The sequence below is a fragment of the Crocodylus siamensis genome, chromosome 5 (assembly GCF_052110815.1).
Source record: "Crocodylus siamensis isolate JL-2025a chromosome 5, ASM5211081v1, whole genome shotgun sequence".
Classification (NCBI taxonomy): Eukaryota; Metazoa; Chordata; order Crocodylia; family Crocodylidae; genus Crocodylus; species Crocodylus siamensis.
The window spans coordinates 33,036,529-33,061,800 of NC_143399.1; the positions used below are offsets into that span (position 1 = coordinate 33,036,529).

The 25,272-nt window shown below is 40.5% G+C and overlaps 1 protein-coding gene across 3 annotated transcripts in view; it reads left to right on the forward strand.

The window, feature by feature from the left end:
* The window catches only part of FNBP1L (formin binding protein 1 like), a 94,732-nt gene that overhangs the window by 50,358 nt on the left and 19,102 nt on the right, over positions 1-25,272 (forward strand). For all 3 annotated transcript variants that reach the window (XM_090049592.1, XM_090049590.1, XM_090049591.1), the window contains exons 2-7: positions 2,353-2,468; positions 17,870-17,923; positions 19,505-19,652; positions 20,086-20,148; positions 22,621-22,725; positions 23,352-23,480. In XM_090049592.1, the coding sequence (XP_089905718.1) occupies positions 2,353-2,468; positions 17,870-17,923; positions 19,505-19,652; positions 20,086-20,148; positions 22,621-22,725; positions 23,352-23,480 (615 nt within the window). The remainder of the gene's footprint in view (positions 1-2,352; positions 2,469-17,869; positions 17,924-19,504; positions 19,653-20,085; positions 20,149-22,620; positions 22,726-23,351; positions 23,481-25,272) is intronic.

Here is a 25,272-nt window from a genome sequence, read left to right on the forward strand (position 1 = left end):
CAGTGATAATTAAGTCCCGGAAAAAAGCCACCACTAAGAAAACCAGACCACTGTTTAAACAGTGATAAAGGTCTGATTTCAAATGACCAAAGCATTTAGAGTAAAAGCTGACTCTGTCTTGATATGTCCAGTGTGGTGCACACTTGTTATGTCAGGGCCTTATTACACATTGTACTTTGAGCTGCTCATATATTGATCACTGTTAGTGTTAGGTCACACCTTAAAGCCAAATACCTTCTCTGACTGACCCTACCTACACAGTGTGACTTGCCACTAGAGGGTTGGTGAGCAGGGGTCTGACTAGGAGCTACAGCTGTGAGTTGCCACTACAGGGCTGGTGAGCCAGGACAGGCTTTTATCCCTGGTCTGGGGGGGGGAGGGTTGAGGGGGGGTGGGAACATGAAGCTGGAAGGTTGCGAGTTAATACAACAGGTGGGGGAAGAGTGGTGAAATGAAGGAAATCAGCCACTGAAAGATAAAATAAAAAGTAAAAAAAGAAAATTAAAAAGAAATAAAGAGGAAGTAAATTAAAGAAGGTCTCGTGTTTTAATTGGGATTTGGCATTTGGGTGTGGAGGGTGCTGGTCATCCTTTCCAGGGTGCTTGGGAAGTGGGATTGGTGAGGCAAGGCACTTTTGGGGAAGCTACTACCTCTGCTTCAGGAAAAAAGCCCCAGCTCATGGGGACCCAGTCTGGCCCCCTACCTTGTTCTGCCCTCACCCCCAGATGCTACTCCTGGACCTGTCCTTGCCCTGCAGCCTGGCTATCTGGCATGTGTTCTGCAGGCTGTTTGTGTGGGGTTGCACCCCTGCGGATGGGAAGGTTGGACCCCGAGGGCCAGGGGGTGTGCTGGCTTGGTACCAACACCGCCTCCTGGGCGGTAGAGTTCAGGGGATGGGAAATTTGTACACAGAACAGGGGAGTGAGCGTGGGGACACTGCATGCTGGGATGCTGGAGCGGTGCAACTTGGGCAGTTCATCTTTGGGGAGTGGCCACACACTAATGGAACTTGAGCTGGGTAACATGCATCAGAGATAAACCTTCCCTGAGTAGCATAACTTTAAGCCTCCTAAAGTGTGCTTTAGTTTCAGGTTAGTGTGGACAATCCAGGGGTTAAGAGCTCCAAGAGTATCTAAAATGACTGTGTAACAAGGCCCTAGGAACAGTGCGTGGTACACTGAGGGCACTGCAGCAAAGACAAAATGTAAAAGAAGGTTTGAGAAAACCCCTAACTTTAAATTTCTTCCTTACATTAGTCAAAGTTCATAATATTTTGTTTGATCTCTTTCACGCTCAACCGTGATGTATTTCATGACAGTATCTTCTAAGTACCTCCATTTCAATCAATATCATGTTGCTTAAGTCTTCTATTTGCAGTGTACCTCAGTGCTTTTTGATGCAACTTCAAATCACTATAGGATACATTGAAATAAGAAAAGTAAAGTTGTTAATACCAAAATTTGACATGATTTGTTAAGCTGAGGTACGATATTGAATTGAAGTTGTCATGCATGCAGGGATACATAGCTTTAGGTAATGGAAAAAAAAACCCTTAATACTTTTTACCGAAACTTTATAAATATGAGATGGGAAAATTAACCTTTTCTTTACCTCTTTGATTTCTTTCCCATTATTATTTTAACTTTTTTTTACAATTAACATTATGATCTTAAACACAAATCCTAGGCTTTTCCTCTTGACATTTTTGGTATAAAAATCAAATGAGCATTGTAGTTCATTATATTATATCTTACTGGTTTTACTTGATATCATTTTTTAAAAAATATTTTATTCCCAAACCCATGTTTTGTATTGGCATTCTCTGCTTTCCTTGAATGAATGTTTATTTTCACTCTGTTACCTGTAAATTAATAATAGTGAAAATTCAGATTTGGAGGTTGTAAAATTATTGGGGTTTTGATGATTTAATTTCTGAAGTTATCTTTTTTATTTGTTACTGAGTTTCTAAGTTCTGTTGTCACTGTGGTCTAGTCGTCTTGATTTCTGTCTGAAGGCTTTAGCTAGCATCTATTATGACTTTTTATTATCTATGATTACTTTTTATTAAAAAAGTGTGAATAGTTTTAAAATTCAACAGTTGTAAAATGGTTTTACATTAATAGCTAAAGCTGTGTCTACACACATAATTTTAGTTTGTGAGTATTCTGATGTATGAGGATTTTGATATCCATCTGACCAGCCTTATTATATTCATTGTAGTAAGTGGTTTGTAAATATTTAATGTGCCCTAAAACCACAACTTCATAAATAAATAAATGAGCTTATCTATTGTTTCTGGTCATGTTTTTTACCATCTGAAACTAATTATGTTTCTTTCTTTATGTTTTAAAGGATCAGTTTGATAACTTAGACAAGCATACCCAATGGGGCATTGACTTCCTGGAGAGATATGCAAAATTTGTGAAAGAAAGGATAGAGATTGAACAAAACTATGCAAAACAATTGAGGTAAGTTGTTGTCTCTGTAAAAAAAAAAATCCTATTCAGCAACAGTTGCTTTGAATTATGTTATCAGTTAGCAGATTGATATGCATGGTTCTGTGGTTCAGTCTGTTTTTTATTCGTCATATGAATTAAATCATAGTTGCTTTTTTACAACACACAGACTTTTCTCATCTTCGGTGTTATGAATGCGGCGTACAGCCATTTTTTCCTAAATCTTTGAACTGGAAAGATGGATTCAATGGGATCTTGGTACTATTTTGCAAAAACCACTGATACATCTTGACTGGTTATTATCTTTCTTTTTTATAAATGAATATTTCATAATGTTAGCTAGATCACTTCTTTATCCTCTGTTCAACAAAGTTTAGCAGCAGAAGGGTGAAATAGTTATTCCTCTCAGAGCTTTGTTGCTCTGTGTTAGAATTTGGACTGCTGTTATAGACCTTGGACGTCTGTGTCTTTGGAGGCCCTTTTCCAGTCCCCTGAATACACGTCTTTCAAGTGCCTGGTCTGTCTCTTCAGTGTGTTTTGGAATAAGAACATACAGGCCACTTGAGTCCTTAATATGCTCAAGTGTTTTCCCTTGGGAACCTGTAGACCAGTGGTTTTCAAACTTTTTTTTGCGGACCACTTGAAAATTGCTGAGGGTCTTGGCGGACCACTTAATAAACTTTTGTTTTGTTCTATGAATCAAAGCACACAACTCATATTTTAATATCAGTAGTCTTACCTTACAAGTACAGATATTTTCGATTGTTCCGCAACCTTTCTGCGGACCCCCTGAATGGAGCTTGCAGACCAGAGTTTGAGAACCTCTGCTGTAGACTGTTAATAGCTTGCTGTGATTACAGATACAGTGGGCATGTCTACATGTTCATTAATGTGCAGTAGTACTGTGTATTGAGTTTAGTACTTGCTTAATAAAGCACTAACTAAAGCGCAGTAACTAGAGTTACTGAGCAGTAGTACTGGCGCATGGTTTTTTAGTGATGCTTACTGCGCAGTAGCATATTAGCATGGTTTTTGCCTGGCATGCTACTGGTTATTAGACTACCATGCATTAAACGTCTCATGTAGATGTGCCCAGTTTCTCCAGAACTAGTGGCCTTTATTTTGCTAACAAGCGTACAGCAACGGATATAAGAGACCCCTGTGTATATATACTTTCAGAGCTATGCTTGCCTCTCCTGTCAAGCCACCTTAGCCATGAAGGTGGACCCTGTTCCCTTAAGGATCAGTTGCAGCTTGCTCACTGCAGCCTCTACGTCATAGCCTGTCAGTCTGCACTTACTGACAACTTCTTCCTCCCTCTCTCAAAAGCTGATTTATTGATGTCCCTCTTCCTATCACTGGCAAAAACAGCTCATTTCCAAGGGTTGGAGATGGGGAGCCCCTCTTCCTTTCTTTCAACCTGGCTTTTGTTTTTTAGAGAATGTTCCTTGTCTAAGCCAGTGCTTTACCTCTTCTTTCTGGTGTCTTTAACAACCCCTTTTGATCTGGCACTGTGGATTCAGGCAGGATACTATTATGTAGATACAGTGTAGGCATATTTTATTTTATCAAAAAACCCACAAATATTTCCCAGTTCTCCACATCAGGAACATAAGGATTTCAGAAAAGAGTGAGTGTTTCAGAGTGCAGCATCATTCCATGGCTCACTGTTGGCCCATTTTGAGCAGGTTGTTTGTTTAAATGAGAAACCAACTTATGTCCAGAATCAAAATCTTTTTTTCCATGCAGTGTGAACAAGTACTCTGTCTGCTTAAGTAACTGAAGCTTTATTTCTGACCGCCTGCTAGTTGGGAGCCACCTTACTGATTTCATAGTTTCATAGTGCTTAGGGTTGGAAGGGACCTAAACAGATCATCAGGTCCGACCCCCTGCTTCAGGCAGGAACGAGTGCTGGGATCATAACACCCCAGCCAAATATCCAGCCTCCTCTTGAAGACCCCCAAGGTAGGAGAGAGCACCCCCTCCCTTTGGAGTCCATTCCAGAGCCTGGCACCCCTAACCGTAAAGTAATGCCTCCTGATTTCTAGACTGAACCTTCTTTCTAACAATTTGTGGCTGTTATTCCTAATAACCCCTGGTGGAGCCCAGGGGAACAGAGCCTCCCCCGATTTCCGCTGGTCCCCCCGATGAGTTTGTAAACAGCCAGCAAGTCCCCTCTCAGCCTTCTCTTGTGGAGGCTGAATAGATTCAGGCCCTATAGCCTCTCTTCATGGGGCCTGGCCTGCTGCCCCTCGACCATGCGAATGGCCCTCCTCTGGACCCCTCTCAAGGTTAGCCACATCCCTCTTGAAGTACGGCATCCAGAACTGGATGCAGTACTTCAACTACGGCCTGACCAATGCCGCATAGAGGGGAAGGATCACCTCCCTGGACCTGCTTGTGATGCATCTGTAGATGCACAACAAGGTGTGGTTAGCTTTACTGACTGCTTCCGCGCATTGGCAGCTTATGTTCATCCTGGAGTCAACAGTGACTCCAAGAACCTTTTCTGTCACCGTGTTGATGAAAAGGGTGTTCCCCAGTCTATAGGTGTGTTGCTGGTTCCTTCTCCCTAGATGCAGTATCCTGCACTTGTCTGCGTTGACTTGTCTGCATTTCATGTGTGTTCCTTTCTTAATTTTACAATGACATTTCTAAGCTATAAAGCACTTTACTGTATATTGAGGCCAGTTAATTTTTCATTGTTTGAGCATATTTACTGAGGAGAAAATATAAAAATAAGTGTTTTGGTAAAACTCATGTTATTAAAATATGTTGTCAGTGAACTAGACTAGCGCTTCCCAAACTGACATTGTGCACCACCAATTTAAAAAGATACAACCTTAAGTACCATCAGCAATTTTTTCAGTTCATCCTTAAGTACTACCACCAAATTTTTGTCTTATAAAGTAATTATAATAAATATGTTAATGTGTACCACTGACAGGTTGTCTATACCACTGTTGGTACATGTAATACAGATTGGAAACTGCTGAACTAGAGAATAAGGATGTTGTTGATCATTGCAAAATTCCAAGAACAGATGCAGCTATACACAAAGTATATTAAAAAATGAATTACACTTGTATGCATATTTCATTTAATTTATAATGAGAAAGAAGTTGATTTTCTTATATGCCATGGGGTTCCCACTGAATCTTTGGAACTGAATTATCAGATGTTGTTTTTGTTGCAAGTATCCATTGTTGATCAATAGGGGAGAGGGGAAGGTCCGTTTTGTTTACTTCCTCCTTGTGAATTACAGACAATTCCAGAGGTTGACTCCCTTTGTGTTCTGTGCAGAAGATTACCTTTCACATTAACACTGTTGCATGTGGGGGTTGCAACTTTTGATTATGCTATGCAAATTTTCTAAATTTGTTCAGCTTCTTCAGCCTGGACCTGAGGAGGAAAAAGCCATTCTAGTTGTGGAGTCTAGGTGAGCTCTGCCCTTCATTAGTGAGATATGATCTCTGGAAACATCTAGCTGACCTGAGTCAAATAAAGACTTTTTTCATGAATTGTGATGTTGCTCAATCTCTGCTGAAAAGCACACATACTGTCTTGATTTGTTTTTCAAATAGGTTAATGTATATTTTTAATCGTGACATTTACCTAAATTGCTATTTATAGAAACTTGGAGAAGTTATTTTAATTCTCTCTAGCAAGCTTAAACATTCACTTGTGAATGCAAATTATGACCATATGCGTTTGTTTTTCAAGTCAGTTTTTCTTTGATGGGAGTTGAAAATGTAGGTTGCTGATTATTATCCGAATGTAGATGTGGCACATTTTTTAGTGATATTTTGAGAGCCAAAGCATGAGCTCTTAATATTCCAAAGAAATTCTGTTTTGTAAACTCAGCTACCACTACAGCATTTTCTAGGATTGATACAGTCTTTTAAATTGAATATTTTCTCTGTTAAGTTATTAAGTTGTTAAATTAAACATGGTATAATCATGATCATTGTTCATCAGAATGATTCACTGGTTGAACACCAATCTTTCAGTATATCAGCAGGTCTGGATCTGCAGAGAGCAAACCAGGACAGCCAAGGCTGCGATGGAACTCCAGCTAGCTACAATTATCAAGGATAATAAAAAGTCTTTTTTTAGATATGTGGGGAGCTGGAGGAAAAACAAGGGCAACACTGGACTGGTTTAGCAGTTGTCCCATCTGCTAAACCAGATGGGACAACTGACAACCGATGCCCAGGAAAAAGCAAACTTGCTAAATGGGTACTTTGCATCAGTTTTTCATCAGTCCCATGGGACGCCCGGGCCCACTATGGGTCAGGGAGGCCTGGGTGAGGGAGATTCCTTGACCTCCATCGAAGCTGATCTCATGAAGGAACACTTTGACAGGCTGGATAACTTTAAGTCAGCCAGCCCTGATGGGTTACACCCCAGGGTACTCAAGGGGTTGGCAAGCATCATAGCTCAGCCCCGGCATGAATCTTTGAGAACTCTTGGCGCTCTGGTGAAGTGCCTGAAGATTGGAAGAGGGCCAATGTAGTGCCTATCTTCAAGAAAGGGAGGAAAGTAGATCCGCCAAACTACAGGCCCATCAGCCTGACCTCTATCTCGGGGAAGGTCTTGGAAAAGATTATCAAAGAGGCCATCCTTAACAGCCTAGCTGACGGCAATATCCTGAGGGATAGCCAGCATGGGTTTGTTGCAGGTATGTCTTGCTTGACCAATCTCATTTCCTTTTATGACCAGGTGACCTATCACCTGGACAAGGGAGAAGAGATTGATGTCATATATCTTTAAAAAAGGCTTCAATTTGGTATCCCATGATCACCTCTTGGCAAAAGTGGCTAACTGCAGCCTTGACCTCACCACAGTCCGCTGACTGGGGAATTGGCTCTGTGGTAGGACCCAGAGGGTGGTGGTTGACGGAAGCCAATCATCTTGGTGTGCAGGCACCATTTGGGTCCCTCAAGGCTCTGTCCTAGGGCCTATACTATTTGACATCTTCATCAGTGATGTGGACGTTGGTGTCAGAAGTGGACTGGCCAAGTTTGCCAACGACACCAAACTCTGGGGTAAAGCATCCACACCTGAGGACATGAGGGTGATCCAGGCAGATCTTGACAGGCTCAGGAAATGGGCAGATGACAACCTGATGATATTCAACACCAAAAAATGCAAGGTTCTCCACCTTGGGAGGAAAAACCTGTAGCATGCTTATAGGCTTGGCAGTCCTACAGTGGTTAGCACTACATGAAAGAGGCTTGAGGGTCATGATTGACCACAAGATGAACATAAGCCTTCAATGTGATGCTGCAGCTAGTAAAGCGAGCAAAACGCTGGCTTGCATCCATAGATACTTCTCAAACAAACAGTGGGACATCATTCTCCCATTGTACTCTGCTTTGGTGAGGCCACAGCTGGAGTACTGCGTCCAGTTTTGGGCTCCACAATTCAAAAAGGATGTGGAGAAGCTTGAGAGGGTGCAGAAGAGAGCCACGTGCATGATCAGAGGTCAGGAAAACAGAACTTATGATGAGAGGCTGAGAGCCATGGGACTCTTCAGTCTAGAAAAGCACAGGCTCGGGTGATCTGATGGCCACCTAGATGTTTATCGGGGTGTTCATCAGGTTCTGGGGGAACATCTGCTCACCAGAGTGCCCCAAGGGATGACAAGGTTGAATGGTCACAAACTCCACCGCGATTGAGTCAGGCTGGACATAAGGAAGAACTTCTTTACTGTCTGAGCCCCCTGAGGTTTACAATAGACTGCCACCAGAAGCGGTTCAAGCACCTACTTTGAACACCTTCAAGACACATTTGGATGCTTATCTTGCTGGGATCCTGTGATACCTGCTGACTTCCTGCCCATGGGGCAGGGGGCTGGACTTGCTGATCCTCTGGGGTCCCTTCCAGCCCAAATGTCTATGAAATCTATGAAAATCTATGAAATCAGAATCCCCTTAAAGTATAGTCTTCCCAAGGAATATCAAGTGTGTGGAAGCACTGTATTGCTGCATATACCATGAAAGGAGACTTTCAATATAAGTAGACTTTCAGTAGACTTTCATCCCTTGGCCCATGAGGTCTGCTGCCTCCCAGGGGCCTGTATCGGGGATGTAGCTGAGAGGATCCTGAAACTTGTCTGGCCCTCTGATCACTACTCCATGCTCCTCATCCATGTGGGCACAAATGACACAGCTCAGAGCAATCCCAGCCAGGTTATGAGTGACTAAAGGACTCTGGGGGTGGGGCGCAAGGGGTTGGGGGTGCAGGTAGTTTTTTCCTCAATCCTCCTGGTTATGTGTCCTGGGCACATTGATGAGGTCAATAGAAGACTGCAGTGCTGGTGCCATTGCGAAGGCTTTGGCTTCTTTGACAGTTAGCGCACACTTCAGAGGTGGAGGCATTGGTCTGTTGGGAAGGGATGGCCTGCACCTCACTGCAGTGGGGAAGAAGCTCTTCTCTGGCAGAATAGCTGACCTGCTTGACAGGACTTTAAGCTTGCGGGGGGTGGGCAGACAGCCACCAGTGCAAACACACCAAGTGACAACCTCAGAATTAATAAGTCATTCAGGACAGGGAACACAAATGAATTCCCAATGGAACTCACTCCTACCTCAGCCCAGGGACGGGACTCTTGTACTGTACTGGGAGGCCTAGGACCTCTGATGGCAGACTTAACAAATGCCAGGAGCCTGGGGAACAAACAGGAGGAACTGGCCCTCCTGCTAAATAAAAATTAATACAATCTCATTGAAATAACAGAGACCTGGTAGGACTCTACCTATGACTGGACCACAGGACCACAGGTATAGATGGCTATACCATGTACAGGAGGAATCGTGTTGCTCTCTATGTGAAGGAGCAATACACTTCCCTACAGGCGCTCAATGCATGGTTGTCACGGGTGACTTCAGCTACCCTGATATCTCATGGGAGGAGCACTCTGCCAAATCTGATTGGTCATGTAGCTTTCTCACCTACATTGATGAACTGTACTTGTCTCAAGAAGTGTATGGGCCAACAAGAGGTAAGGTGCTCCTGGATCTGGTCCTGGCCCAAGAGGATGATTTAGCGAGCGACCTGGGAATTGAAGGGAAGCTGAGAGGCAGTGATCATGAGTCAATCACTTTCTCTATCCATCGCAAAGCTGGCAAATCAGTCAGCAATGCAGAAATCCTTGATTTTAGGAAAGCTAACTTTCATAAACTTAGGAGGCTGGTTGTCGAGTCCTGAGAAACCAGGATCTAACAGAGAGGGGAGTTCACGATGAGTGGTTGCTCCTTAAGGACGCGATCCTTGAAGCACAAGGAAAGTTCATCCCAGCCTGTAAGCAAAGGTAACAAAAGGGCTGCGTGACCCCCGTGGCAAAATAGGGGACTCATGGACCCACTGCATCTGAAAAGAGAAGCTGACAAGGTTTGGGAGTCAGGTAGCATCACCAAGACGGATTATTCGACACTGGCCCGCATCTGTAGGGAGCAAACTAGGAAAGCCAAGGTTGAAACTGAACTGCAATTGGCTCCAGAAATAAAGGACAACAAAAAGTCTTTCTTCAAATATATGGGTAGTCAGAAGAAAAACAGGAGTAACATTGGACCCTTGCTAAGCCAAATGGGGCAGCTGACACCCAGGAAAAAGCCAATCTCCTTAATGATTACTTTGCATTAGTCTTCCACCAGCCCAGGGGGATCAACCTGCCAAACAAGATGCAGGATTGCCAGTGTATGGGCAAGCACACACCAATCATTGGCAATGATCTTCTGAGGGCACACCTTGAGAGGCAGGACATACACAAATCAGCTGACCGGGATGGAATGCACCCAAGAGTGCTAAAAGAACTGGCAGACATCATAGCGTGTCCAATGGTGAGAATATTTGAGGCCTTGTGGCATTCAGGGGAGGCTCCTGAGGATTGGAAGAGAGCCAGTATGTGGTGCCCGTCTTCAAGAAAGGGAGGAAGGAAGATCCAGGGAACTACAGGCCAATCAGTTTGACCTCAATCCCTGGAAAGATATTGGAAAAAACCATCAAAGAAATGATTAACAGTAGGGTAATGGAATGCAAGATTCTGAAAGATAGCCAACATGGCTTCATTGTGTATAGGCCTTGCCTGACCAATCTCATTTCCTTCTATGACCAGGTGACTTTGATATCATCTACTTGGACTTCAAAAAATCCTTTGACTTGGTCTCCCATGTAGTCTTCGTGGTTAAACTGGGGAACTGCAGTCTCGACAACTTCATGGTCCAATGGCATAGGAACTGGCTCTGTGGTTGGACCCAGAGAGTGATAGTCAATGGAACCATGTCAACACGGTACATGGTGACCAGCGGCATCCCCTAGGGCTCTGTACTTGGACCAGTACGCTTTAACATATTTATAAATGATCTGGATTCAGGTATCAGAAGCAGACTAGCTAAATTTGCTGATGACACCAAACTATGGGGAAGTGTGGTCACACTAAAGGATAGACTGGAGATTCATGCCAACCTGGACAAGCTTGCAAGGTGGGCAGATCAAAACCTGATGGCATTCAACATTGAGAAATGTAAGGTTCTCCACCTTGGGAGGGAAAAAAAAATCCACGTTATACTTACAGGCTCGGCAGTGTTACACTTACTAGCAGCATGACTGAAAGGGACTTGGGGGTCACGAATGACCACAAGATGAACATGAACCACCAGTGCAATGCTGCAACTGGCAAAGCAGACAAAACCCTGGCTTGCATCTATCGATGCATCTCAAGCAAGACCCAGGAAGTCATTTTCCCTCTGTACGCTGCCTTGGTGAGGCCACAGCTGGAATACTGCATCCAACTCTGGGCTCCACACTTTAGGAAGGGTATGAAGAAGCTTGAGAGAGTCCAGAGGAAAGCCATGCACATGATCAGCGAACAAGAGAACAAGTCTTATGAGGAAAAGTTGAAAGGCATGGGACTTTTCAGCCTGGAGAAGCAGAGGCTTGGGGGAGACTTGGTGGCAGCCTATTAGTATATAAGGGATGTGTACCAGGAACTGAGAGAATGACTGTTCACCAGGGCACCTTAAGGGAAGACCAGATCTAATGGTCATAAACTCTGGGAAGACCGTTTCAGGCTGGACATAAGAAAAAACTTCTTTACCGTCCAAGTCCCCAAAGTCTGAAATAGACTCCCCCCAGAAGTGGTGCAAGCACCTACTCTGGACACCTTTAAGATACACTTGGATGCTTATCTTGCTGGGATTATTTGAACCCAGCAGCCTTCCTGCCTGCCCCTTAGGCAGGGGGCTGGAGCCGATGATCAAGTGAGGTCCCTTCCAGCCCTAATGTCTATGAATGCTGTGAAATCTATAATTTGTTTCTAAAGTCTCCTGTAACCAGTCAAATTCAGAATAAACCAAAACCCTGGGTGAAATTCAGAGTTGGTATAAACTGAAGTGACTATTAGAAATAAAGCAACTGTTGCAAAATCAATTAAATCGCACCCCTTTATCTCGGGTCTGACTTTGACCTACAGACTATATGCCAAATTCAGTTCTGTACAGATAAGTAAGTAAAATGCCAATATGTAGTAGCTGATTAGGACAGTTGATGAAATTTTACATTTCTCTTCTACGGTACAGAAAATAGACACATTCCCTTGATAACTAGTATTTCCAAAGAGGGCTCAATTGGCAGATTCATCATATGCTTTTAGATGAATGAATCTTAAATTCTAGTTTCCATTGATAATTACTGCTGCCCTCTCATCTTTGCTTTTGTGTTTGGAGGAAAGATTCAGCTTGGCTTAGTCTATTAAAAATAATTTCCTGTCTCACTCATATCTGGGAATAACATGTATATTAATTCAAAGCCCTCATTTATTTTTAATGTAGTGTCTAGAGTTGGCTACATTCATCTGTGAAATAATTTATCCACAGGAAAGGGTACAGCACCAAGTAAGAGCTGTCCAAGATTCTTATATTTCTGGACCACTGGTAGGGATAAGCTGAGTTTCTGCGACCTTTGTAATGCTGTACATCTCTGGCAAAGCCACTGACTAGTGTTAAGAGTGGTGCTTGTGCATGCCTACTAGATAATGAATCCTAACTCATTTCATATAAGCCAAGAGGGCAGTAACTTTCACTTATTACTAAATAGAGTGGGATTTAAACTGGTGATGACCTAGTGGTGAAAGAATTCATTTTCCAATACCAGTCTCTTATTTTCTATCCTTGCAATTACAATATAGAGCAAACTCATACTAAAAATAACAGAGAACTTAATAACATGCTCTGCTGAAACAGATTCTTGGTACTTCCACAGTAGTTGAGGTGGATTACAGAAGGCACAAAGCACACATCATAAACTCCTATAATTAAACTTTGGACTGTAACAATTTAAACATTGTGGGATTGGGAGGGAAAAGTCATCATCTCTGAGTTTGACACAGGGAATTTAACAGAACAGTTCACATTTTATGTTCTTACTTTTCAAATCCACTTAAAGATCCCAAACCTACAGTGAGCTCCATGTAGGCAACCTTCTCCTTCTTCAGAGACAGAGAGGGCTTCCATTAACTTGTTTGCGATGGAACTACTAGTTCATTTGACTTAATGGGAATCAAATTGACCTCTTTTTTTAGAGAGAAGCTTTGTTGTAAGGTATTTCCTTCTTATGATTGATAAAATGATTAATGAAATCAGCATCATGTTGGAAAAATAAAACTAGAACAGAAATCAGCATGCTTATAATTCATCAGTCAAGACCCTCCCCCACTGCCATTTTAAACTGTATGCTTTATATTAAGTGGTTTTCCTTTCTTATCTGTAACACCAGAAAATCTTCTCCTGAAAAGGCTCTTGCACTGTTGCCTAGTTACAGCATTGTTATGCTTGTTATGCATTTCACCTTCTGAATAATAATGAGGTGTATTTTAGGAGTTCCCTGTTAGTAATGTGAGCATTTTTATACGGTGTGAGGCAGGAATATAAAATAATACCAAAAAATGCAACATAGAAAAATATGCCTGGCTGCTTAGGAAAAGGTTTTGCCTTTTTCGAGATAAGAAAAAACAAAACCTATCCAGATGTGTATAAATCCTTATTTTTAATCTGTACTAAGAAAGCAAGGAGAATTTGAACAAGAGTCAGGGTTCTCCATGATACTGGAGATATGATATTCTTGCCTTGCCTTGTGAAGGAAGTACAGGCAGTCACTGACTTTCAGTGTTTTGAGTTATAATGTTTCACACTTACAATGTTTATAAATTGACACCCTGTTTCAACTTTATGATGTCAATTTCGACTTTACAATGCTTGATCCAATGTGATGCCATGGCAGTGAACAGGTTCACTGTGTCGCTCATCTCCCTGGAGAGCATCTGTCCAAACTTCCTTGGACACTTTCTTTAAGAAAGCAGACAAGACTCCAGAAAAACCTGCAGCCAAGACTCCTGAGAAGACTCCAGCCAAGAACCCTTGAAAAAGTCCAGCAAAGTCACCTCAAAGAAGTCCTTCCAAATCAATATGATTACGATTTATAATATAAATACATTGATGTAGCTATATTACTCATCTATAATTGATCGAGTACAAAATTCTGGGGTATTTATAGTGAAAACAGGGTATCGGGCCTTGGTTTAGGAGCCAATCCTCCCTTTATAACATTGTTTCTTATGAGAAAATTGGTTCCGAGTTACAATGTTTTGACTTAAGATGTGGTTTTCAGACACCAATTGTGTCGTAAGTCTGAGGACTGCCTGTATATATAAAACTAGATTCTTTTTGAATGCCACAGTGTTAATCTAGTTTCTGAGCACAATTTTATGGCCTGCATATATTAATTCAAACCAAGCGATGATAGTTGTCCCTTCTGGCCTAACTGTGAATATTTAAAAAATCAAGGAAGCTAAAATCACTAATTTTGCATTGACTGCTGCTTATATTTTCTGTGCTCTGTACCATTAAACATGGCCTCTCACTGCCTCCTTCTCATACCTCCCATTTACAAATGAGTTGAGCATGAGGCTGCACAACACTACTTCAGGCAAAACAGGAGCCAGAACTCAAGCCTCTATTATGTCAGGCCCATGTCTCATCTTTGTTATCTCTTGGACAGAACATTTCAATCCCATGAATTTGTAACTACTTTTTTAAGTGCTGGGTATGTTTTCTTCACAGAGACAGGAAACCAAGAACCTAATCTTCACAGAACCCAAGAACCTAATCTCCAGGATTTTGTTGCCTTATGTGTTCTGCAACATGACAGTGTACATTAATGTACTAATCTGGGGTAATACAACAATGTATTTAAGTGTCTCATATTCCCATGAGGTGGGTCATCTACTTTATTAACATCCTGTTAGCTGAAGTAGTAGAGGTCCATGCTGGGACTCTGCTTGCCCACAGTTTAAATATTATTGGTCACCCCTAAGAAAGTGACTCTTTAGTTTGGACATAATGGAGTTTCTGTTTTACCATTTTTATCTTTGAATTGTTACTTATTTAATTTGCACGGTGAGAAAACTTCCTTAAAATCAGTTTTCATAGTTTAAAAATGTACTGTCTGACAGTTGTGTTGCACATATTGTCCAAGAGACGAGGATTTTTTGTAATCTCTTTCATTGGATTAACTGTATAATTAGAAGAGCTGTTGAGCAGCCTTTTAAGCACCAGGTACCCTTCCTCAGATCTGAAGGAGAAGCAGATTCAAGTTGAGCTAAATATCAGTGAAGAGACTCCATGCAAATGCACTCAGTCTGCCTGGATAAAAGATGTCACAAAGAAGCCTGGCCTCTTGGACAGTTTCTGGACAATCATGGCTACAACAGTGTTTCAACCCTACTTTAAACATGTTGGTAATACGACTTCCAGTAAAAGTTGAAGGGTGATAAGTATGGGCAAAACAAGTAAACAGAGTATGGCCTTTGAAATGTGTAATGAACAGAAGTAAGAAAGTGCTGTTTTTCAGATATCCTTTTAGTGTTACTGCACTTGAAATAGAAGATAAAAGAGTGTTCAGCCCACTGGCCAGATCTGACCCCCAGTGTTGGGTCATTTGGCCTGGGGGGCTCCCCATGGGTCCAAAAATGTGGTGGTAGGGATGTGGTACAGTGGTGGCACCTCTCTGCTTCTGCCAAATTTCTGAACCCATGGAGAGCTCTGGACACCAGATAATGTGGCTTTGAGCACCGGATTGGGGATGCAGGCCCTGATTTTGGTGCATGGGGGTATGCCCATGGACCAGCCCCATGCCACTCACCTAGCCCACAGGGCCAGAAGACTGAGCACCACTGTAGAAAAACCACCATGTACATCTAATGCTAATCTTAATGCTGTGTGTTTGCATTATGAATATAGTGTTGTTGTTTCAGAGGTGAAACTCTCTTGACAACAAATTAAGCTCTGTGGGTAGGAGGTTAGCAGCCAAATAGTAATTTAGCTCTGTTATTTGCTTTTCTTATTGAAGTTACTAAATAGACTCCATGGCGGAGAAAGTACCACCTTCTTTTGCAGAAATATCAGGAAAAGAAGTCTCAAGCTATAAAGATGCCTAAAACCAAATCTGACTGCTGCTGCATGTTGGTTATGGGGAGACTCTTGAAAGACCAGCTACTACTAATCTTACTTTGAAATAATTCTACTTAAATGCTGGCAAGAATTAACACTGCAAAAATCCATGACTAGTATGGTGGGAAAATTAAAAGAATTTTCTATTTCTATATATCTCAGCAGTTGATATTAAAGTTAGTGAAGCAGGGAATCTTAACGATAGAAGACAACCTTCAGTAGAGCAGAAACAGAATACAATTCTACTGGTTTTATGACAAGACAACTGGAACTATTGGAAAATAATATAAAATAGAAATAATAGATTTCCACCTGTGCTAGTAAGCAAGCAAGTGCAGATTCTACTGTCTGTTTGTTTATAATGAGGCATCTTCAATTTGTTTGTTTTATTTTGATATAGAAAAGTATTTTTTATTTGGTGAAAAAGAAATTCAGTTTCCATCAGAAATATTAGATCAACAGTGAAGCTATGATTATGTCTGGCAAACAAGGTTCTTTGGGTGAATATGATATCTTTTATTAGGCCAACTTAAATAGTTGGAAAAAATTTTTTAGCAGGCTTTCAGGTTTAAAAACCCTTTGTCAGGCAGAGGAAGCCGCTGCATTTGTGGTGCGCTCTTCCTGGATGGAATGAATAGTCAAGAAGAATAGTCATCCAGGAAGAGCACACACCAACTGCAGAGGCTTCCTCAGCCTGATGAAGGGTTTTTAAACCCAAAAGCTTGCTAAAAAATTTTTCCCAACTATTTAAGTTGGTCTAATAAAAGATAACAGATTCACCTGAAGAACCTTGTCTGCCTATGTCGTTAGACCAACACAGCTACAACCTACACCCCTATAATTATGTTTGTGCATTATAAAGCCAAGATAACTGTGATGATTATATAAAACAGATCCTGCAATGTAAAAATGTGTTGTTTTTTCTTATACTAAAAATATAAAAAGAAAATGGATTTTAAAGGAAGGACTTTCAAGATGGAGTATGGGCATCTTTGGGACACTAAATTTATGCAGAATTCATGGAGGAAAATAGGTATTCAAAATTTTAAATTCTGAACTTTCCTTTGGGCTGATGTTGGTAGCAGTACTTACAACAGAAGATATTCTGCAGTTGTTTCTGTAGCAGCCTGTACCATGTTACCAGAGAGTAAGGGAGTTTAATGTAGTAAATGTATTGCTCAAAATCCCATGTAGGACACAGGTGAGCTGTCTGCTTTTTTAAATAAATTGGGCTGCCATGTGTGATGTGTGTTGCTGGATTGGTGTCTGGGTCTCCTTTTTAGCTTTAGTTTTTAAAATGTTGATATTTCCAACAATGTTCAAAGATATTATCTGTCTCTAAATAAAGATTCTGCTCCCTGTATGCTAAAAATCAGCTCCCTCCAGACAGCCTCTGTAGCGTCATTAAAATAACTGTTCTACACATCTACTTAAAAGTCAAGCCAAGCACACTGGGTTTCCTTGCAAACAGGTTCATACATAATGGTACACAGCACTTACTGTTAATACCCCACAGAGTGCTGGTGCAGTTTCCACTCTGACTGTATGTCCATAAATATGTCAAATTTGATATTAATTCTGCTTTCCATATGAATTTTTAGATGCTAGTATATAAATGCACCAACTTACTGTTCTGTGTTTACTTAGCAAATAGCTCTTAATTATTGAAGTTTTGTGGATTTCTCCCTGATGTTACTGCACTGAGCTTACAACAGGAAATAGTCTGTTTTGTACCTTCTTGAGTCAAGCCATTGGGTGGCTGATGTCCTGGAAAGAGACCTGTGTTGTTGTAAAATGTGCTCATGAAGATCATTTACAACATTGCAGGCTATTTTTGTCAGTTATATTCATTAAATTTAAAACTTCATCATAAAAAACAGTGTACCTGTTTTTCTTCCTTAATAGAAATCTGGTCAAGAAGTACTGTCCTAAACGTTCATCCAAAGAGGAAGAGCCCAGGTAAAAAAACCCAACACATATATATTTAAAGTTCCAAGTATAAATAACAAACACTACTGTTCATTGTTTAATATTTATTGTCCTGAGTGAAGCTTTTCCTGAGTAAATATTTTGATAGATCAGTTTAAAAAAATAAAGTGAAAGAGTCAGAATCTTTTCTACTTGAGGTTTTTTTTTTGTTCTATTACAGTTTTGAAACATAATGTATAATATTTTGTGTTTTCCATTGTTGTTTTAAATTATGTGTTATTAAAGTGGTAATTTGTATTAGATGCTTTGCAAAGTAAACCTAATTTAGTCCAGAATTAGAAGTGATTGTTTAGCACAATAATTACTTCATTTTTTATAGGAATGGGGAATGGGAATAGCCCCTAAGTTGTGGGTTACTATTTTTTTCCCCTTACAAAATGAATGAACTCTTTGAGAGGCCTGGTAACATGCGGAGTGTAGCTTTGCAGACTTAGGTTCTGAGTGATTAATGAATGATCATTTACTTTTGGCTAGTGGAGTTCAAGTATGTTGCACTGGTAACTTGGTTGGCTTCAGAGCCAGAGCAGATTACAGTCATGTTTTGTAGCGGCAGCAATCTGGATGCAGCTAACCTCACAATTACCAGTTTAAGAGCTGAGCTTGCTTTGCTGTCTGTACTCTTGCTGATTCTTTGATGGCTGGCTGAAAGCACAGTTGTTATTTTAAAAAAATAAGTAAGGACCTAAGAATGAAAGAATGTTGAAAAGATGGGGAAGTGGTTAGCTTAGATTTCAGATTGCAGCCAGGGACATATGGTGCAGTGTACCTTATGGATACCCCAGGAACTCAGTTTTATATGAACCCCTTCAAAGACGCTTGGACCTCAAGTGTCAGGATTTCCAACTCTCCATTGGAGTTCAGCACTTGTCAACCTCATGGACATGGCAGTGTTCCACAATTAAAAAGAGAAAATACCTGTTTTAATACAGTGACTGTTTTTGTTTCTTTCCTTCCTTCCACACACACTTTCTACCCTTATTTTTGCCCCTCCTCCTTCCCTCTTTAGTGCCAGCCATAGTGGCACCTAAACCTGCAGCCAAGAGGTGGGCAGGCAAGCAGGCAGCTGTCTCCAGAGCTGATAGCAAGTTTATTCTGTAGACCATCCATCTGGATGCCTATCAGTGGCATGACTGGCATGTTCCACCCACGAGACCAAGCACATCACCTCTGCAACAAGTTCAGCCTCTGAGCCTAGGGACCTAAATTCATTCCTAAACTCAGGCCTCTCAGTTGGCAGCTTAGGAGATGCCTGTATACCACAGGGTCTTCCAGGTAGTATTCTTATTCTTTTTTTTTCCACCCACAAAAAAACTGTGTTCTTATAAAACTCTGTTGGAACATGGTGCATCCTGGGCTCAATTTAGGTTTTCCCCACTGTGTATTTCCACTAGAATTCAACTAGTACTAAGTGTACTGTCAAATAAGTGTACATCTGCTTTGAACACACAGTGTTCTCTTTTTGTTTAAGTAAAGATGTCTATAGTGATTGTAAAAAAAAAAACAAAAAAAACCCAACATATTTCACCATATCTTTTTAAAATGTTTTGTCAGGTTTACCACGTGTCTAGCCTTTTTTAACATCCTTAACGAGTTAAATGACTATGCAGGACAGCGAGAAGTAGTTGCAGAAGAAATGGGACACAGAGTATATGGTGAACTAATGAGATACTCTCATGATCTAAAAACAGAAAGGAAAATGGTAATTCTTGTATTCTTTTCCAATAGTTACATATAAAATCGCTATTTTTGGTGAAATAATCTGTATATTTGTTTACTGGATCAGTATTTTTAAATGTGGCAGCTATAATTGTTCTTGATGCTTTTTGTCTATGGCTTAATAATATATTAAATTACTCTCCTTGAAATATATGTGTTGGTTATAGTTGTTCTGAATAAATTTACATAGTTGAAATGCTATTTAGAAGATTGTGTTTGCCAATAAATTTTAAGTATGAAGGTAACCTTGGTCTGTAGTGCTACTCTTGTATAATTGGTCATAGGTCCCAGGCAGTATCCTGATAAATTAGAAAACAATTGTCAAAGCATACAGAATGGAAACTTGCACAGAAATTGGCAATGTTAACACTACCTGTGATTTTATTTAAAAATAAATCTTATTTGTGGTCTTCCAGCATCTTCAAGAGGGGCGAAAAGCTCAGCAGTATCTCGACATGTGTTGGAAACAGATGGATAATGTGAGTTCTTCTGTCAACATTAATAATGTACAGTCTATAGATAACTGATGTCATCATGCTTGCTTTATATTTTTCATCTGTTTGGGTTTAGGGTTAAGTTTTATATGATTGAATGATCATATTAGATATACTGTTTAATAACCCAGACAGAATATAATGAACTTGTAGTTCATTGCACATTTAATCTCTGTGTAAGTATCTATTCTACATAGGAGTCAAACCCTTGGGATTTATGTAGCACAGGCAAGTAGATTTCAGATATATTAGAATTTTCTTGAAAACAACACTCACTTCTATGCCCTGGAGCCATATAGTGGCAATGACTGGGAAAGAATTGAATAAGAATTCAAACCATTAACTGTCAGTACCTTTCTCCTGGCCTGCTCTCACCTGCAGCCACATACCACATGCTTATTGATGATCTTGTTATGTAGGGCAGAATTTCACTAGCTGTGCTATTCCTTTTTAATACATTCTCATAATTTTTCTGCTGTTCCATCATAGTTTTAATAACTTATTTTAGATCTTGTTCTTGCTATTTATCCTAAAATTCACCCAGCTGTAAAGTGGGTTTATTTAGGCATCATTTCAGAAAGTGATGCTTTAAGAATGCATTGTTTCATCTTTGATTATAAGCCACTGTAAGCCTTTTTGGGAGTGGCAGCATATAAATCAAAGGCATAAATAAATCTGTAATTAGCATTGGGCTTGATTTTGATGGCTTGTAACAGGAGGTCTAGTCAGGAATGATCAGATTATCAAGCTCCTGGTATATTTATTACCCTTGCAGGCAGCATAAACTCTGTTAAGCAGAGGAATGCAAGAGGTGAAGTTCTCCAGGGGTGTTGATCAGTTATCTTTCTTTTAAAGTTCCTGATTAGAAGACATTCATAACTTAACGATGCGTCTAAAGTTATATTGACCCAGGTTCTCTTCTGTGCCAGCACTTATCATCATAATAGTGTTGGCAAGTTCATCGTACACTTCTCCAGCTATGTTGAGATCAGCAATCTTTGGCTATAGTCAAGCAAGAAGGCTTTGTCCACACCATGAAATCTTACTATGTCTGAACACTTTTGTCAGCAATTATGTTGGCTGATGTGATACCAAGCATGATTTGATGTATACCATCTTTAAGATCATATTGGAGGGTATAATTCCAGTGAGTTAAGACAGGGCTGTCCAACTGAGGCCCATAGGCTGCATGTGGCTTCTGAGGGGTTGAGTTGCAGCCCCTGGGGTCTCACCTGGCTGCTACTCCCCCACTGCCCCAAGTTTGAATTGCACTCTGACTCTTGGGGGTGGGGGGGGTCAGCAGTGGTGGCAGCCAGAAGCTGTAAGGAGCTGCTGCCACCTAAGCTGCTGAGAAAGGTGCAGGGCGGACTGGGGGTATCATTTTTATAGGGGGCTCAGCACCCCCCAGCCCTTCCGTGTTTCAAACCCTGCTCCCTACATTGCTTTGGCTGCAAGAGCAGCCAGAATCTCTGGGTTCCACCTCTCTCCTTTGGCTGCCTCTTCCTGCCCTCACCAGGGTGGGGTGATGCAGAGCAGCACAGGGAACTGAAGGTGAGTCCAGGCTGGGTGTAGGGAGGTTGCAGGGGATTGGGGCTGTGCATTGAGGGGAGTTGCACTTGTGGGGCAGCGGTGGAGGTGCTGCCTGCAAGGGCACATTTTACCTTGGCAGGAGGGAATTGCACTTGCACAGTGCAGCAGTGAGGAAGGGGTGGTGCAGGTGCAGTGCAGCGGTGTGTATGGGGGGGTTGTCCTCACAGAGCAGTTGGGGGTGATGGGGTGTGTCTATGTGGTGGGGGGCCCAAAGGAGGAAGGGCACCTTGCCTGGTGTGGTCCCCACTGATGTGGCCCCTGGGGGCTTAGAAGTTGGGCAGTCCTGAGTTAAGACAGTGCTGAATGTTGTTTGTTCTGGTCTATACTGATTTCTAAAACATGCACATCAGCCTGTCAGCGAACATGATTGTTGACCCAAGTATCTAAGCATAGTAAAATATCAAAATGTATATCTGGCCCACATAACTGCCTCTGAAAGGCACTGTAATATGGATGTTCAATTTCCAATCGTTGGAAAAAAAATAAATCTTCAAACTATACAAATATGGGTCCCTATAGGGAGTTTTCCTACTACTCCCAATGCTGGTCATCTCAGCCTAAGTTAAAACTGGACATAACTCTCTTAACTCAGTGCAAGCGTCTATAATTAAGGGTTTGGTATTTTGGTTACTTGTAGAATAATTTTGTAGCCTATTTGGACTGGTTCTGTGCTGGAACCTTATTAAGGTACATGGCATAAGTTCCAGGCTCTGGAGAGTGTGATTTGGCTATAGACCCAAGAAGACAGTAGTAGTATAATTTTCAGAGACTATTAAGCTAGAGAAATAGAACTTTAAATGGAAGCTTAGATAACAGCCATTTGAAATTCTTTGTAATAATGAGGTTTTTGTGATTTTTTTTTTTCAGAGCAAAAAGAAATTTGAGAGAGAGTGCAGAGAGGCAGAAAAGGCACAACAAAGCTATGAAAGACTGGACAATGACACTAATGCTACAAAGGCTGATGTCGAGAAGGTAAGAGCAATAACATTTCTTCCTCTCCCTTTTGTCGTCATTAGAAAATGTTGATTCTTTTTATTGCCTTTTTTCTTTTAGCAATATTGGACTGGCAGTATGTGTGTATGTGTGAGTTCTTCGCATGTTATACACAGTATCAAAATTACAGTACAATTTATCCTTTAAAACTTAGTGCATAGTGGAGTGAGGGGAAGTATTTCTTCATTTTTTTAGGTTAGTTTTGCATATCTTGCTGCTGGTGGGAGCAATGGCAAGATTGCTCATAATATGTACACAGAAGCACTAGCTGGGGTGGTTCATTCTTATGAAGCTTACATTGTTATATGTTTGATATATTGATATGATGTTTGATATGTTTCTCCTTCTGATCTGTCATTAGTCCAGGTGGTTAAAGATGGAGTTAGTGCTAGTTGCTAACTATGTACTGACAGTACAAATTTGATGATGCTTGCATCTCTTCCATTTGTTTTCTCAAACTGTAAGAGGGAAGCATTTAACACTTTACAGCTATTGTGAGTAATGTTCTTATGTGATTACTAGGAAAGCTGATTAAAGTAACACACTACATTTTTTTGGAAGAACACAAATGAGGCATGTTTTTACTGAAGTGACTTTTTCATTAGGCTAAGCAACAATTAAATCTGCGTACACACATGGCTGATGAAAACAAAAATGAATATGCTGCACAACTACAGAACTTCAATGGTGAACAACACAAACACTTCTACATTGTTATTCCTCAGATATACAAGGTATAGAAATATCTATCTAAATTGTTTTCTCTTTTTTGAGGAAGAAATGATTTCAAAACTTAAATTTTACCTCTGTCAGTTTAATAGATCACTTATGTCACTTAAACTGTCCTAAGGTACCTATAACATGTCATTCAAGGTTTTATTAGATAAGATTTGTTTTATAGCCATTTAGGTTTAGAAATTTCACTAAAATATGCTGTTATATTTTCTGTTAAAATTGTTGTAAACTTTACGCTTTCCTTTGTTTAAACACTACTAGACAAATAGGCAGAAGAAGAAATAAGGGGTATGAGACTGCTGATTGAGCAGATGCTTAAAAGTCTCATTCTAGTAATGTCAGGCCCTTCCTTTTTTTGATGTGTTAAATTTAAAGCTCCTTGTTTCCCAGTGAGAGCTATGTCCTATGGCTAATACACTTGGGTATGACTTGGTATACCCCAGCTGTAACTACTGGCAGGGCAGAATGCAGGGACCCCTGGCAGTAAAGGCTGACCTAGGGAACAGTAATCCACAAAGTCGCATGGAGTAAACAGGTGAAATAATAACTCTGCTTAAAAAGGATAAGGGGAGACTTATAGCAGTGTAGCTGAATCCAGGGTCACAGGTTTGTCTGTTTACTTTTACTTGCAGTAAGTGAAACTGAACTGCAGTAATTTACTACTACCATGTAGTAGGGGAAGACAGATGAAACATATATGCATCTAATTCAACTTGCGTGCCCTCCCAAGAAATATGCGTTCTTCTCTTAAAACTGTATAAATTATTGTTGGTCCGTGCAGACTTTGCAGCCAAAAAAGAATTCTCTCAAGCCAATTTATGTATCCCTCTTAAAAAAATAGAAATGATTATCCAAAACTTGAATGTCTTGTAAAACTCATCGAGTAAACGTTGAGCTAGGAATGGTATCAGTTATGAGCAATCAAATCTGTTAGAGGCATTTGGGAAAGAATGTCACAGAACACTGCTGTGAATCTCTGAGACAGAAGAAAATTGAAAACCTTGAACTCATTTAAGCATGTAATAAACTGAGAACACTTGAGATTTTTCAGAACCTGGGGGAGGGTCAGATTTAAAAGGATTATTTATTTGTAGATCTAGGTTTCACAGAGAGAAATTTTCCTTCCTTGTTAAAGACTTAAAACAATTTGCCTGTTAAGGAATGTGCCAGTGGACCTGACAGGAGCAGACTGAGGAAGAAATTGCAGCCAAGTCCCAAGAGGAACATTTTGATCTTTTTTGTTGTTGTTTGTTTTTGATCATTTGGTTTTTTAGTTTGGATTGGAGACTTGCTTTATTACCTTTATTTCTCCAGGGTCAAAATCCATTTTTATGGTGAGAAATTAATCATGTTTCTGGAGTCTCTAAGCTAATACAATCCCAAAAACTTGCTTTTGCGGAATAAGCCTTCCTCTTACGATTTTTTTCATTATTTCATTGGAAGTGTTGGGTAACATTGTAAGGTAACACTGTGTTTTTTTTTCTCTGTGACTTAACTGGTATCTTAGATTAACTAATAGCAGGGGGGTTTTAATACATTTTTATAGTTTGTTTTTAAGGAGGGAGTGGTGTGAATGTTCATTCTCCATGACTGCCGTTTTCTGTATATCTTTTACTAAGTCTGTGACTTTCTTTAAAAAAAACAATTTTTTTCTCCAATTATCCAGTTACATCAAGCTATTAGTACTTGATGTACTAATACAGAGCATTCAGGACTCTGTTATCAAATGGCTACTATAACTATACCTGTATATTAAATAGGAATATTGCTCTCAGACTCATTTTTATCTCA